At 51.0% G+C, this 14,202-nt stretch overlaps 6 protein-coding genes across 6 annotated transcripts; 3 read left to right on the top strand and 3 right to left on the bottom strand.

Annotated features, from left to right (window-relative positions):
• Positions 1–36: 36 nt before the first annotated feature.
• TRIVIDRAFT_54832 (uncharacterized protein) lies at positions 37–1,081 on the bottom strand (the record flags this gene model as incomplete). The annotated part of the gene is made up of 2 exons (XM_014104093.1): positions 37–904; positions 996–1,081. The coding sequence occupies 2 exons, from the start codon at positions 1,079–1,081 to the stop codon at positions 37–39; spliced, it is 954 nt and encodes a 317-aa protein (XP_013959568.1).
• A 704-nt stretch (positions 1,082–1,785) lies between these two features.
• Positions 1,786–2,244, bottom strand: TRIVIDRAFT_138892 (uncharacterized protein; the record flags this gene model as incomplete). The annotated part of the gene is made up of 1 exon (XM_014104092.1): positions 1,786–2,244. A coding segment is annotated over one exon (459 nt), but the record flags the coding sequence as incomplete, so codon positions are not given.
• Positions 2,245–4,140: 1,896 nt separating this feature from the next.
• TRIVIDRAFT_54831 (uncharacterized protein) lies at positions 4,141–5,094 on the top strand (the record flags this gene model as incomplete). The annotated part of the gene is made up of 1 exon (XM_014104091.1): positions 4,141–5,094. The coding sequence occupies one exon, from the start codon at positions 4,141–4,143 to the stop codon at positions 5,092–5,094; it is 954 nt and encodes a 317-aa protein (XP_013959566.1).
• A 608-nt stretch (positions 5,095–5,702) lies between these two features.
• TRIVIDRAFT_211918 (uncharacterized protein) lies at positions 5,703–7,416 on the bottom strand (the record flags this gene model as incomplete). Its single annotated transcript, XM_014104090.1, has 3 exons — positions 5,703–7,131; positions 7,204–7,334; positions 7,395–7,416. 3 exons carry the CDS (start codon positions 7,414–7,416, stop codon positions 6,079–6,081), a joined length of 1,206 nt encoding a protein of 401 aa, XP_013959565.1.
• A 657-nt stretch (positions 7,417–8,073) lies between these two features.
• TRIVIDRAFT_31818 (uncharacterized protein) lies at positions 8,074–9,630 on the top strand (the record flags this gene model as incomplete). The annotated part of the gene is made up of 4 exons (XM_014104089.1): positions 8,074–8,212; positions 8,270–8,346; positions 8,591–8,762; positions 8,819–9,630. 4 exons carry the CDS (start codon positions 8,074–8,076, stop codon positions 9,628–9,630), a joined length of 1,200 nt encoding a protein of 399 aa, XP_013959564.1.
• A 606-nt stretch (positions 9,631–10,236) lies between these two features.
• Positions 10,237–10,842, top strand: TRIVIDRAFT_62043 (uncharacterized protein; the record flags this gene model as incomplete). The annotated part of the gene is made up of 2 exons (XM_014104088.1): positions 10,237–10,509; positions 10,726–10,842. The coding sequence occupies 2 exons, from the start codon at positions 10,237–10,239 to the stop codon at positions 10,840–10,842; spliced, it is 390 nt and encodes a 129-aa protein (XP_013959563.1).
• Between the last annotated feature and the right edge of the window lie 3,360 nt (positions 10,843–14,202).

The raw sequence follows: 14,202 nt of genomic DNA, 5'->3' as shown, positions 1-14,202 counted from the left end.
TCATCTCAAAATCTTTTTTTCACGCCGAAGGCCCGATTAGACGGACATGTTCATGGGGATTGATTTGTGGGGGTCGTATCCCTTGACCACGAAGTCCTCGGCCTTCCAGCCATCGATGCTGCCGCCCTTTTCCCGCGTAATCTCCAGCTCGGGGAATGGCCGAGGCTCGCGCTCTAGCTGTGTCTGGAGAGCATCGATGTGATCAATGTAGACGTGTGCGTCTCCCATGACGTGTGTTAGGCTTCCTGGTACTAGATCGCAGACGTGAGCGAGCATGTGCGTGAGCAGCGCATAGCTGGCAATGTTGAAGGGGATGCCGAGGCCCATGTCGCAAGACCGCTGATATAATTGACAGTGGAGGTGGCCCTTTGGTTTGCTTTCTTCCGTGGGCTCTGCGGCTCCGATTCCCCGTCCGCGTCCTGGGTACGAGACGTAGAACTGGGCAAACATGTGACAAGGTGGCAGGGCCATGCTCTTGAAGTCCCGCGGGTTCCAAGCGCTGAGGATCATTCTCCGGTCGTAAGGGTTGTTGCGAAGCTTGTGGATGATCTCGGCAAGCTGGTCGACGCCCTTGCCGGCGTAGTCTGTCTTTGCATCTACGTACTCGGCGCCAAAGTGTCGCCACTGGAAGCCGTAGACGGGGCCCAGGTCGCCAACCTCGCGGTGGGTCAGGCTGACGCTGTCGAGGAACTCGCGGGACCCGTTGCCGTCCCAGATCTTGACGCCGACATCATTGAGGGCGAGGGACGACGTGTTGCCCTCGATGAACCAGAGGAGCTCGGCGATGACGGCACGGAGGAAGACCCGCTTTGTTGTTAGCAGAGGGAGGATTGGCCGGCCGTTGTCGTTGAGCTGGAACTTGAAGCTCTGGGGTGCGAAAATCGACAGGGTGCCGGTGCCTGTGCTGGGGGGGAAGTGTCAGTACTTGAGAACTGACTGCTTTTTTTTCTCGTCTTCTTAATTTTCTTGCTGCATGTCACTGAGTGGTGCCTTACCGATCGGGTCTTCGCTCACCCTGGTCCAAGATCTCGCGGACCAGGTTGAGGTACTGGTGCTCCTCGTGGACGGATGTAGACCCCATTGTTCCCCGGGCCGAAAACAGGAACAAGGTCGAAAACTGCGGTATCAAGGAGATAAAAAGGGAGAAGAAACCCCCAAATTTGGCTGGGGAAGAACAAGAAGGGCTGTAAGAAGAAACAAATGGAGGGGTTGTGATACCTGGCGGGCTCTGTGTGACGTGGGAAAAGAGGCGACGCGCTGGGACGCGCTCTGTCAATTAAGGCGGCAGCGCTACACGTGATTTCGCGCGACCAGCTCATTAACGATGTAGAGGTATACAGCGGAGTCTAGCACGCAATAGGTCAGGTAAGGTGTATAGATGTTATCAAGGCTCGTTTTCTATACTATGTACACCAACTAAATTAGATATTATAATAGGGCATTTCAAATCCAAGTGTTATTGTACATGCATCTAGAAGGAGAAGGAGAAGAAGGAGAAGAAGAAGAAGAAGAAGAAGAAGAAGAAGAAGAAGAAGAAGAAGAAGAAGAAGAAGAAGAAGAAGAAGAAGAAGAAGATCTTCAGTTTCTCTCTTGCGCTGGAGCAACGGCAAGGAATGCCGACAGGGTCACTGGCTGGCCTTTGTTAGCCGCTCGGATATCCAGCGTCGTCCACTGCTTGAACTCTTTGAATCTCGTCTTCTCCAGCACCCTCTTGCTTCCCGGATTTTCCACGTCTACCACGGCGACGAGAATCTCAACAACGGGGGCATCGCCAGCCTCCAGGGCTTCGGCATCCAGGCTTGTCGCATCAACCTCAATCTCCACCTCGCTGCGAGGCAAACTCCACCAATTCTGGAGGAAGGCCGTCAGGAACTCGGTTCCGTATCCTTTGCCCCATGCTTCCTGCTTGAAAGAGTAGCCGACTTCTGGCCATCCAAAGTTGCGTCCTGTGATGCCGTGCATTCCGCCTTTGCCGACCAAGTCTCCCGTGTCCTTTTCGAAGATGAGGAAGTGGTAGGTTTTGCTGTCGTTTGGAGGGAAGAAATCGTCCAGACTCCGCCGTGTGTCTTCTAGAGTCTTGTCCGCGCCCTTGGCGGAATACTTCATGGCTTCATGTTGGATGCGAAGTATGTGCAGAGCAGGCACGTCTGAGATGCGCGGTGCTCGGATTATGAGCCGCGAAGTGTGTATTTCATCGCGAGAGTCGATTGGCGGGATACTGGGGAGCGTCGTACGGATTTTGATTCTTTGCTGTTCCCCCATTTTTCACATGGGATGAACGAGATGAACGCAGGTTTTGAAGAGGATGAACACCTTGATCCGGGCAGGTTGAGACAGTGTATCTGTAATTGTCGTCCTTGCCCTTGATGCTGAACAGTGAAAATATTGCAGCGTCTCTTGAAATCCTCTTAATCGGGATTGGATACCCCCCCACGTCGATATCGAGGTTACCGTCCAGATGCCGAGGCGGCTAGCACATGGGATTGCGCAAGTCTATTGCTACGATGGTCCTACAGATAAGATACACACGCACTCGGTATGAGTCAACAGCTGAGCACAATCACCAGTGTCCACGCAGCGGAAATATGGAGTATCAACTGAGCAATACCCCCAAATAACCGTCGCAATTACTCATCACTAAGGGAGCCTAAAATGAGCCGGCATCAAGCGTGTCGTTTATTACGGAGCGCTGAGGATGCCGGATCCATCGCAACAGTCAGGCACCTACAGTTGCTGTGCCCACAAGTAATGCTTACACGTACGGCTGACGGCGCTTACTCGTATTACTGCAGTGGAACGTACTGGGAAGGTTGGAGTTTTAGAATGATGGGGTTGGAGATGGCGGGCAAGGCAGGTCCTCTCAGTAATAAAGTTGAAACCTGTTCATGGATGTGTTTCAGCTCTACAGGGTACCTAGGTAGGTACTGGGTAGGTCGTATTTGGAGAAGTATATTCTTAGCAGTGAGCGACGGCGAATGACAAAGAAAAGAAAAGAAAAGAACAAAAAAAAAAAAACCATTCTGATGACGAGCAAAAAGGGCATCAAAAGTCAATATTATGCTAATGCGCGGAACAGGTAGCAAATAACGGACAGGGACCAGACCGCCACGCGCCGGCCTTTCCATGCTGCCGATCCAATCAGTGGTGCCTGTCGCCCTGCAACGGCCAGCCCGCCAATCCATCACGATCAAATCGAACTGCTGCTTCCAGTCAAGCTTCCAGACCAGGATGCTCATGCACATGTAAGCTTCCAGACCAGGACGCTCATGCACATGTACGAGTATGTACGAGTATACCTACTGTAGGCAGAAGCTCGCTGCTGAGCTGCTTACGGTACTGCAGTAGGTGCAGCACTACAGTAGGTACATGTACATGCTGCACATTGACATAGGTACCGGTACTACCTAGTACCTACCTAAGGTAGCTGAGGGTGCCTTCTTCTTCCCCGGCCTTCTATTCTATTCCCCTGTACGGAGTACGGAGCGCTGTAGATTACGGAGCCCGTCATGCAGCCGTTGCTGATCTACTCGCTGGACCAGCCAGGTACATAGGTAGTGACACTGCACTCACTCCTATGTTGACTTTTCAGTCTGGTGTCTTTTCCTCACGACAGCATTACGGCATCCTCAGATCCTGATACGGATACGGAGCAGACGCACAACAACATTGCCGGCTGTGAAACAACTGCTGCCTGCGTCCTTCCTGCGTCAATCTTGCCCAAGCGTCTTGTCACCTCCCCCCTAGAAACTCTCCTTGTCCCGTGCGCGGCCACTCTCTCTGGATCGGCCCCCAAAAATAATCTCGGAGGCATTGGTCTTCATTCCTGGCAGCCACAGCACTACCAACCCGAGTCTACCCGCATTCGGCGCTTTGCCTTGCAGCTCGCCATCTTCCCTTGTACAAAGAAAGCGACGTCGTCCAACAAGAGTTTTCTCTCCTCCTGCAACTTCGCCTGCAGAGTTCTCGCCCAATCGCCTCGTTAATCCATACTCGACCGGCAACTCTCCGCTAAAAGCCGCCTTGTTGTCCGATTCAGCCGCCGCGATCAGACGACTGGTGGCGCCGTGGATATTTCTGTGCAACACTCCCCTCTTCGTTCGTCTTGAAATTGCCAAAGCGCCTACTAGACACCTCGCCGCCATGAAGGGCCAACCCATCGACCAGCTCGTGTACGAGCACATGTTTCCCAGGCCAAAGACGTTCGACCCCCAGGACTTCCAAGCTCTCCTCCAACGCAGCCTCATTCCCGAAGTCCGCCAGGAGACACACGCCTTCTACGGCCATCTTGAGACGCAAGAAGCCAAATACCCCGGGCTGGACTACACCCATCACACCCACCGCATCCGACTCAGCCGCTGGCAATGGCACCGCCGTCTCTTCAGAGCATTCGACAGCCTGGGCCTCACGCACGCTGAAATCTCTGCACTCACCAAGTGGGAGGGCACCAAGTGGGCAAAGGAAAAGTTCGAGAAGGAGCAAGGCATCATCATCAGAGACACTGCTGCCGATGGATTCCCGAATTGGACGGAGCCCGAGCGGCCGTCTGCCCAAGGGCGCTCTGTTAGGATAAACACCATTGACATCTCGAGCCTGAACGACGACAAGAACATGGATGCGGAGGAGAGTGATGAGGAGCTTGCGAGCGTGGGTGTGCATCTCAACCAGCGTCTGCGTGCGCAGGCGGCCCGACGCGAGGCCGGCGACACATCCGTCGTCCTAGACGAAGAATGGGAGCAGTGGCTAAAGAACGCGATAGAGAGCGGCGAGCTAGCCATTCTGACGGAGAGGATGACGGAGGAAATGCTCAACCAGTCCCATTCGTCCAACTCCATGGCTTCCAGCCTTCTTCCCGACGACATGCTTCACATGGCACGGGCTGGCCAGTGGTCGGAGATTCCAGAGTTCCTCCAGCCTCTGCTTCGCCGCACAATCGACAACGAGAACTCCCTCCGCAACGACCACATCTTGACGTCGGCGACGCGGTCTACCCTGCAACAGGCCCCTGATCATATTCCTTGGCCACGGCGAACGTATTCGGATCTGCGGCTACCAGCGGGAGAATCATCCACCAGCCAGTCTGGAACACAGACTTGAAACAGGGCACGAAAATGACACTCTTTACCATGTAGTGCCTGCGAGCCGATAGAACAACTCGAGGGACTCCAGCGATTGGATTTTTCTTTTTAAAAAATAGCAATTTCTTAGAATTTTCAAAATAACCTAGATAGATGTCCCCCCCCTTTCTTTCTTCGGGTTTTTTTTCTTGTTCACCTTCAGCAAGGCTTTTTTGCGCTTTGGTCGCAGTTTGTCAAGCGTAGGGGGACGTTACTTTGTTTGCTTACATGGCCCTTTCTTTTTCTTTGCTCGGAGTTTAGGTGGTCAAGCGCGCATAATGGTTCATTTCTCATTCTCTTTTTTTCTTTCTCTCTCCTGATTTGAGAGAGTGCCTTTTTCTTCTTCGTTTCTGCCGTGCGTCGGAGTCTTGTAGATAGGCATATATGTGTACCTAAGAGAGAGGGAGGGGAGGAGAGACGTTTGCCCGCACTTTTTCTGCGGTTCGAAAGAAAAAAGGTAGGTCAAGGTGGAAATAGGAACAAATTGTTAGCAGAGAGATACAAGCAAATGATTTGATGCCGAGAGCTTAGATGGATTGCATCAATAACACACGACGAGGTCCACGGCACATCTGGTATGTGTCTTTTCGCTTCCTTTCTAGCTTTATTAAAGTTTGCCTTCTCTAGCGCTTTGGAGTTTTCATGACGCAGTTGTAAATACAATATCAAAATACAGAGCCTTGGTATAATGCAGCCCATCGCATCCCATGCACGAGCTCCGGCGATTGGAGCCTTTTCGTTCCGATATCGCATGTGCGGATGCCACTTGTTGTAAGCCAAATGTAAAAATCTGTCCAAATACCCCCATACCTGCGCCTATGCCGAAACACCATTGCTCTTTTTGTGTTCAAAATGAGGAGAACAAAGGAAAAAAATAGGAAGAAACAAAGAACCGTCAAACCACCCCGTATCATGGCATCATGGAAGACATGCTTTCCAGCTTGTGCGTATCCTGGGAGATGTTCTACTTCTCCGGCTCGAGATGCGACCACTCGGGGACGGCTTTGATCTGCTGCCACATGAACCGTTCAAGCTTATTGGCCGACTTGGCGTATGGCGTGCTCTCGTTGTTGTATTTGCGGCAGTTGTCAAAGATGAGTTTGGCGTCCTTGATAAAGTCTTCGGGCGTGGCGTATTGATCCGCTTCAAGCTTGCTTTCCATGGTGCTGAGATCCATAGGCTCCTTGATCACGTCATAGTAGTCGGCAACGTCGTCTCTGTTAACAGGAACAAGGAATGGCCAAGCGGAGTTGTGGTTCTGGAGATCGTTGAGCAGATGGAGAAGCTGATTGTAGTTGGGCCCGTGGCGTGGCTGGCGGGCAAGCTCATCCATATCGGGGGACCACCCGGACGCCCGGATGGCGGGAATGTCGAGAGGATTAATCGGGCGTATGCCATTCTTCCACTCCTTTGGCGGCGGGTGGATGTTGTGGGACTTGGAGTATGCTCGAATCTTGGCCTGGACGCATTCCTTCTGCTTAAGGAGCATGCGGCCCATTTCTAGATATCGAATGCGTGGCAGCATTGAGCATTGCATAATGGTTCCACCCTCATAATCTTTAATGTATCCCATCCACACATGCTTGGGCAGAGTGATCTCTTTGGTGAAGCCTTGCTTCTTGAAATATCCAATAGCATAGTTATCTGCGTATGTCAAGAAGTGCATGACATCACTTGTCGCCTTTACGTAGTCCTTTAAATGTGACATGAGATGCGCACCGTATCCCTTGACTTGCTGGTCAGAACTGATGGCACAAAAAACAATTTCGGCGAATTGGCGGCCCTTGAAGGGTCGATATGTGATACCGCCCACGACCTCGAGTGGCTTCTTGACAATGGCGATGGAGAGATGGGTTCGATCGTAGACGAGTCGCGCGATGTAGTCCTTGGGCATCTTGGGGAGCTGTTTCTGAAAGATGCATTTGAGGCCGGTGAGGATGATGAGGGATTCGCGCTCGTTGTCGTTGTTGACCACGCGGAATTCGATTTCGCCGTTGCGTTCTTCAATGACAGCGGGCTAAATGGGAGTAAGTATGAGAGCCTCGCTGAGGTAGATGTGTGAATATGAGATTCTAAGGATGATGCCTACCTTTTCAGGGAATGGAATTGGTTTCATCTCAACGGGTTTCTGCTCCGCTTCCTCCACAGCATCCTCATCATGCTTGACCCGCTTAGATGAGGTGGGAGAGGAGGGATCATCTTCGGCTTTGCGCTTGCCACCTGGGTTGATGCGTTAATCATGTGATGGGCCTGTAAACAGCGCGATGCATGTCGCCTTACTCTCTTCTTTAACGTCAGCCATGGTGTCGCTATGCGCCAGCGCTGCTGGGCTTCGAGAGGCAAATCGATGCGAGCTGTTGGGATTATGGAGAGGTTGAAGATGGCATGTAATAGAGACGGAGCAATAAACGTGACGTTACGCGGTTGGAGGTCATAGTCCAAGCGTCTGGTGGATTGATTATGTAAGAGAGACATGGGGAGCCGCTTGCCTAGAGCTGCAAGGACAGACTAGGCTAGATTGAGACTGATGCTGTAAGTAGAACTGCTGCCATGACATATAGAGGCAGGCATCTTGCATATAGGCCTCAATGGAAAGGGGATTTTGGTCAAATGGCTATAGCAGGTAGTCGGCATAATCTTGTATCCGTCTCAAATCTTCAGCGCAGTTTCCCATTCCTGTAAATTCAACGATGCCTTGCCTGAGTATAAGTGCTGCTTACATCATCCGTCACCCCAAAGTGCCACGAATCGCGCTAGACCCAATCGGCCTAATCGGCCAGATATCAAACATGGACAGCTGTGCACTGCACTGCACAAGCTCCCTCCAGCTCCAACAATCTCGCGATTGATTGACTGTCACCGGCTCCAACGAGAAGCCGATTGCATCAAGTTCCCGCCCTGCCGCCCATAGTGAGAAGCAGTCTGGAGCCTCAATCGCTCGGTGCACAAAGCGCAGCACATGGATTCCTCATTGTACCAAGTTTGGCAGTCTGCTTCTGGCAGTCCGTTCCTCCCCGTTATTGCTAAGGAAAGCCAATTCACCGTCGCCTTTGCGCTTCTCTCTCTGGGAATCGCCATTTCCGGTGTCTTTGCACTGAGTAAGTTCTGTCAACCCGAGGAAACGGGGATATACATCTAATCATGGCTTGTCACAGATCGTTCTCTGGTCAGCGTCGTTGCGCTCGGTGTTCCAGCCTCTCTAGCAATTGCGTACGAAGCAGCCCCCGCTGATGTGCCCTTCGATTGCAGAATGTATGCTAATTCATCACAGCTTTGGAACTGTTTACATGTTCTGTGCGGTCGGAGTTTATGTCTGAGATACCCATTGTATACTAGTTGGCAAGAAAACGCAAAAAGAAGGCTCCCAGAGCGAGTTGTTTTGTCTTGCACCGTTTCCTCATTTCATTACGCCCATAAAATTTGTTCTCGCACCTATTTCATTTTCTCCAACGTTTGGCCATTGCCCGTCCGAAGAGGGCATTATTTCGACAATGGCCGCAGAAGTGAGGCCTATCTTTCGAGCTGTCTCGACATCTCCGAGGCCGCTATATCAGCTTCTTCGCTGTATAGATTTTGCACAGAGGGTTCACGTCCAGATTACCGAAGATGGCATTCGATTTGCGGCCGATAATGCGCGGGTCATGCAAGGTGCGATGGGCGCAAACTCTTGAGAGCGTAGTCGGTAGAGCTAACATTGGGCGCAGGGGTTGCATTTCTGGACAAGACTCTGTTTTCTGCGTATACTGTGAATTTCCCTCTGTCAGAAGATGGCGAAACACCCGAATATCCCAATTTCCAAATACCACTGTCGACATTTCTTGAAGTGCTGCAAATCTTTGGATCGGTAGATGTGGCTGCTCGAGCTCAGAAGGCCGACCAAGATCCATACCGAAGTAATTTTCGCAACTACAGGCCAAGTGCGTTTAGCAACCAGACTCTTGGCATACCTGGAACCTGCACTTTATTATACGCGGAAGAGGGTGATGCCTTCAAGGTCACCCTCGAAGAGTCTGGCATCAAGACTACTGCAGGCCTGACAACTTACCTTCCTGAGATGCCAGAGGATATCCCATTTGACCGAAATGACTTGACATTCAAAATCATCATGTCATCCCGCACTTTATTTGACTGCATCGCCGAGATTATACCAGCAGGGCCCGTTAAACTGACTATAACGGCCACCAAGACTTCGCCATTCTTAACACTATCTTGCGCTGGAGATATAGGCAGCTCTAGTGTGGACTTTGCACGGGGAAAAGATCTTCTTGAAACCTTTACTATAAACGACCGCTGGTCACAGGCATACAAGTTTGACTTCATCAGGCACGCTAGCGAGGCAATGCGCATTGCAAGCAAAGTCAGTCTCAGAGGGGATAGCCAGGGCGTCCTGAGCTTGCAATTCATGGTCGACGTGGAAGGAGGGAAAAGAAGTTTTTTGGACTTTCGCTTTGTTCCATTCGCCTCACACGATGATGGCGATGAAGAGGATGATGTTGAATCGGAAGCATATGATTAAAGGTGGCCACCTCTAGTACAGAGTAATTGAAACGCGTAGCATGTTAGTTTAATCACATACTTTACCATGGCAAAGCTCAGCGGAAGCCTAGCACTTTCTTGACACTTCGAGAATGAGGACATCCCTTCCAGAGACCAACTGCGGAATGGACGTGTCGATAGGGCACGTCATGACGCGTTATGAAGGCCATTATCACATGTGTGAGACATCAATTGAGACCAAAAGCCCGCTGTTTCTCACATGCTTTGAATGCCTCCCTTGCGTCCAGATTACGAACAAGGTCCACCTGTGTGAGACTTTGCAAAGCGAAATGAGGCGGTCGCCTAGGAGGTCCGTGGAATGCATCCCGACTATTACTACTGAGTGGCGGATAGGGGGTTGGCTGTGAGATGGGATTTTCTTTTTATATAGAGCCTTCGTCCCCGTGGCATAAAAATCTTTTTTGCTTTTATTATTTCTTTTATACTTTTCCTGTGTGAAGCTATTCACATTTTTTCACGGTGGAAAAACGAAGCCTCTGTGTTAGTTCATGAGGGCTCCTAGAACACTTTGACTTTTATGCCCCCCTTTCCATTTTATTACTCGACCAACCCATTCATCAACGAAATGTTCCATTCAAAAGGCTTCCGACTCAACTCTGAGCCCGAGAGCCTCCCCCCTCCCCTCTTCTACAACCCCAAGCCCCCCGCTTCATGGCACGCAGACGTCCTCCAGTCCATCAAGAGGTGGTTCACCATGTGCTGCGGCAACCGCACCGCCCACAAGACGAGCGACGCGGCAGTCAGGACACTGGAAGAAGGGAAGAACCGGATTGAGGAAGACTGCGAGCCACTGATTGAAGGTGGGATGGGTGCTGCGGAGAAGAGGGAGGCGTTGAGGGTAACGTTTCCAAGGCATGCGGCCGCGTCGTTTTTGAAGACAGGGACGCCGAGGGAGATGATGGAGGCGAATTGGGTGTTGTGAGGGTTTGGAAAGAAGAAGTAGATGCAGTGGAGGGTATACCTGGGGAGTTTGGGGGAGAGAATGTATGAGCGTCCTTACGGCTTGAATGAACGGGCTTCATTCGCTTTGATGCTACCTGACTACATAAAGCAGCTTACACGGCAATTCGGCATGGAGGTTAGGGAAGATGGCATTTACTGTTTCATTGTGCTTGATTGTGCTTTGGAATACCGGTTTACTTTGGAATATGGAATATGGAACAAGCACTAGGAGTGTATTTCTTTGGCACTATCTTGAGGGAACCAATACGGCATGGCAAGACGGGTACGGACGGTTACAATCAATTTGAATAGATTTAGGACTCGAATTGGCAAAATCTTCCAATCAACATATGTTTCCACAGCGACCTTGGCTATAAAAAAACTTCCCCGCATATGACAATAGGCTTGTAACCTGGTCTGGGAGGTAAGATATATTAATTACGTACATTGAGAATGATGCTACCACATCGCCCGCCAGGGTTAAAATGATTACTAGGTACCTATGATGGTGAATCCATATGCCTGCGACGTTTCAGTGGCTGGTATTATTTGTTTGGCAAGCTAAGCACAGCAGGCATCTATCTTTATATTAAAAAAAATGAATAAATCACCGAGTTGTCCGGAGCTGGTGGTTTCATCGGCGAAACATGCGGGCGCTATCTTCTGGCTAAAGCGAGATAAACCGAAAGAAACAGGACAAAGAAGCAGGAAAAAACTCTTCTAGTTAGCTGCTTCTCTTGACAAGGGCAACATGCAAGCAATGACAGAAAAGATGGCCCGAGCGGTATTTTTTTACTTCTTTCTTCTGCCGACGATGCAGCCAATATAGCCGCGTCGATGATACATAACCCCCGGCTATTTTTTTTTTCTTTTCTTAATTTTTTTCTTGCATGAGAGATGGACTAAGGCGGTAGTAGACAGATTGAGGTTTGGCCTTTTACCCTGGATGCAACCTGGCCTCGTGAGAGGCTACCTGTCATTGCCGCGTAAATTCGCACGGCATGGCATGGCATGGGTCGCGGCATGGGCCATGGCAGATGCTCTTATCGGACCACCCAATCGTTGTCACCTACTGTAGAGGGAATGCCGATGGGCTTTGGTGATGTCAGAGTAACGAGAGCGCTTTGAGCAGGATGCCCTGGTATGACATGTACCGGTACTCTGATTGCTGTGGACTTGCCGGATATGTGCTTGGTGCTGTGCTAAGCTTTGGATCGAATTTGTTTCATCCGTCAGCAGCAGGGCGAGTCTGTGATGACGCTGTTGCTGCTGTCGTCGTCGTTGGGTCGAGACATGCATGCACTCGGTGAACAACCGTGGTCATCCCAGCAGTATGTGCTTGATTCCAGCCTAGGTAGTACTCGTAGTAGTAATAGGTAGGTAGTCCAGTATTATGCACATGCAGGTAAGTATGAGCAAGTCACAGGCAAATCCCGGCCCTCTTGATCGCCATCCAAGCTATTTGCAGCAAACATGTTCAAGCCCCGCCGAGGCAAACAAGAAATGACCACTCTGTCGTGCTTTTCGCCTGCCTCGGGATCTAGAACTATCACGCCGTGTGGTTCTCGCTCGGCAGACGCATGTGGGCAGCGCTATCTTGACGTGAGGGGTAACAATGGGGATGACACCTACTGTCTCTGGTTATTGCCCATGTAGGAGCATGCACTACAGTCTGGATTGGCGAGTAAGATGAAGATGGCTTGCATGCTGAGTGAGTCTTGATGAGTGTGGTGGCGCACCGTGCATTGCACATCGCTCTGGCGGATGATTTCGAAGGCGGTCCAGCTGGCGGCCCAGGCGACGTGGCCGTGTAAGACGGAAAGCAATGGCTGAATAGCTGTGTTGGGCTATTGTCAGTAATATTCGCTGGCTATACTCGTACTCGCAGTGTTTGCCGGCTGCGAATCATGTTCAGCTGGCTGGCGCGTGGGATCCGACGCTTGTCCGACAAGGATGGAGAGCCGGGTGACTCGCTCTTAGTCCGAGTGGTACAAAGTACGTGCATGGCATCTCAATCACCCGTCAATCGCCCAGATCGTCTTCTGTCGGCTTCCGAAGGATGGCTGCATGGATGCTGGATTAATTGCCAGCCTTGTTGGCCTGCGACGCATTCCTCCGATTGCCTACTTGCTCCGGCACTGGCGGGATGCGCTGATGCCGAATGTCTGCATATTCGCAGAGCACAGCCAATTGCCTATTTTCCCTTTTTTTCCTTCTCCCTTTTCTTTTTCATGTTATCCCTCGTCTCTTCGCCTTGAGCATGAATGCGGATGAGGCAAATATACGACTCGCTTCGTGCCCCGTAGGTCCTTGCGCTTCATGCATGTAAAGCGGGATTTGATACCGACGATACTGGCGTCTCGTCTCGTCTCTGCTCAAATCCCTCATCGCATGTCTCGTCCGATGCCTGCTGGGATCCATTGACCAGCAGGTGCCGAGCATCTACGAGTAATTCCCTGTGGACCAAAGTGACCAAAGTCCCCGATGCCGCTAGATATGGCGGACTCACCGAGAGCGGATGAGGATAAAAGGCGCTCTTGATTGACTTTGAATTCGCGGGGACCATCTACGGAGCGTATTCGCTAGCGCTGTTAGCTGGGCGCCACCACTTCAGTCAGCCGGGATGGTCCGTATGGGAGGGAGGGATCCAGATCTGGGCTTGCTGGGCTTGAACTAAGTGACTTGTCTGTGCATTGCTTCTAAAGATAAACCTCGGAGGCGCATTGCGGCGCAAATGTTTTGGCAGGAAACGCAATGCCACAAACAACCCTTGTTTCCTGGCCTTCCAGAAGCAGAGATGCCGAAGGAAAAGGGGATCGTGAGCCTGGCGGAAACCACTGGCAGTTACAGAATGCTCCATGCCGGTGGATACGTACCCCGCGATGAAGCAACTTACTTGGCGGGCAAAGCGTCCAAGTACTCGCATGGTGGCATCGGCCCGTCCATTTCGTCTTGTGCACAGCTGGCCAAGTGATACGCATGTTGTACCGAGTATAATACCGTGGATAATATCGACCTCTTCCTCTGTTGCAGACCTGTGGAGGTGTGCTAAAGGCAACCAAGGTGCTAATGCACGCAGAGACGGAGGGATGGACTCAAAGACTTACGGTGAAGCGGTGCTAACGTCCTCCCTGGGCACTTTTGGCACGGACGGTACTCCGTATCTGATGCGCATTTGATCAGTTCTTTTTTTTTTCTGCACTCAGCGTGATCACAATGCTGTATGCTAATGGTACCCAGTCCTAGCAATAGTATTGACTCCATTCTGCAATATATATGACATGACAATGGATTGTAATAGAATGATTGCCACCTAATAGCGGTACATGGCACCTAATAAGTGGTATAGTACCTATCTACTAAGGCGATAGCTTTGGATCATGATATGGAACACTTCAAGTTGGCATTTCGTAATACATGCGCCCTAGCACTCTTACTGTCAATGCTGTTGCTGGGTACCTGGTACTAATTGACCTTGCTCGCTCATGTACCATGTCTGCCATCATTGAGTTAGTTTTGGTTCAACTTGCACTCCCTTGCTGCCCATTACTCGCTGCCTGAGTGCTCCTTGTTCCATGTTCCATGTCCA

Source organism: Trichoderma virens (genome assembly GCF_000170995.1).
Source record: "Trichoderma virens Gv29-8 chromosome Unknown TRIVIscaffold_3, whole genome shotgun sequence".
Taxonomy (NCBI): Eukaryota; Fungi; Ascomycota; class Sordariomycetes; order Hypocreales; family Hypocreaceae; genus Trichoderma; species Trichoderma virens.
This window is presented reverse-complemented; position numbering and strand designations above follow the sequence as displayed.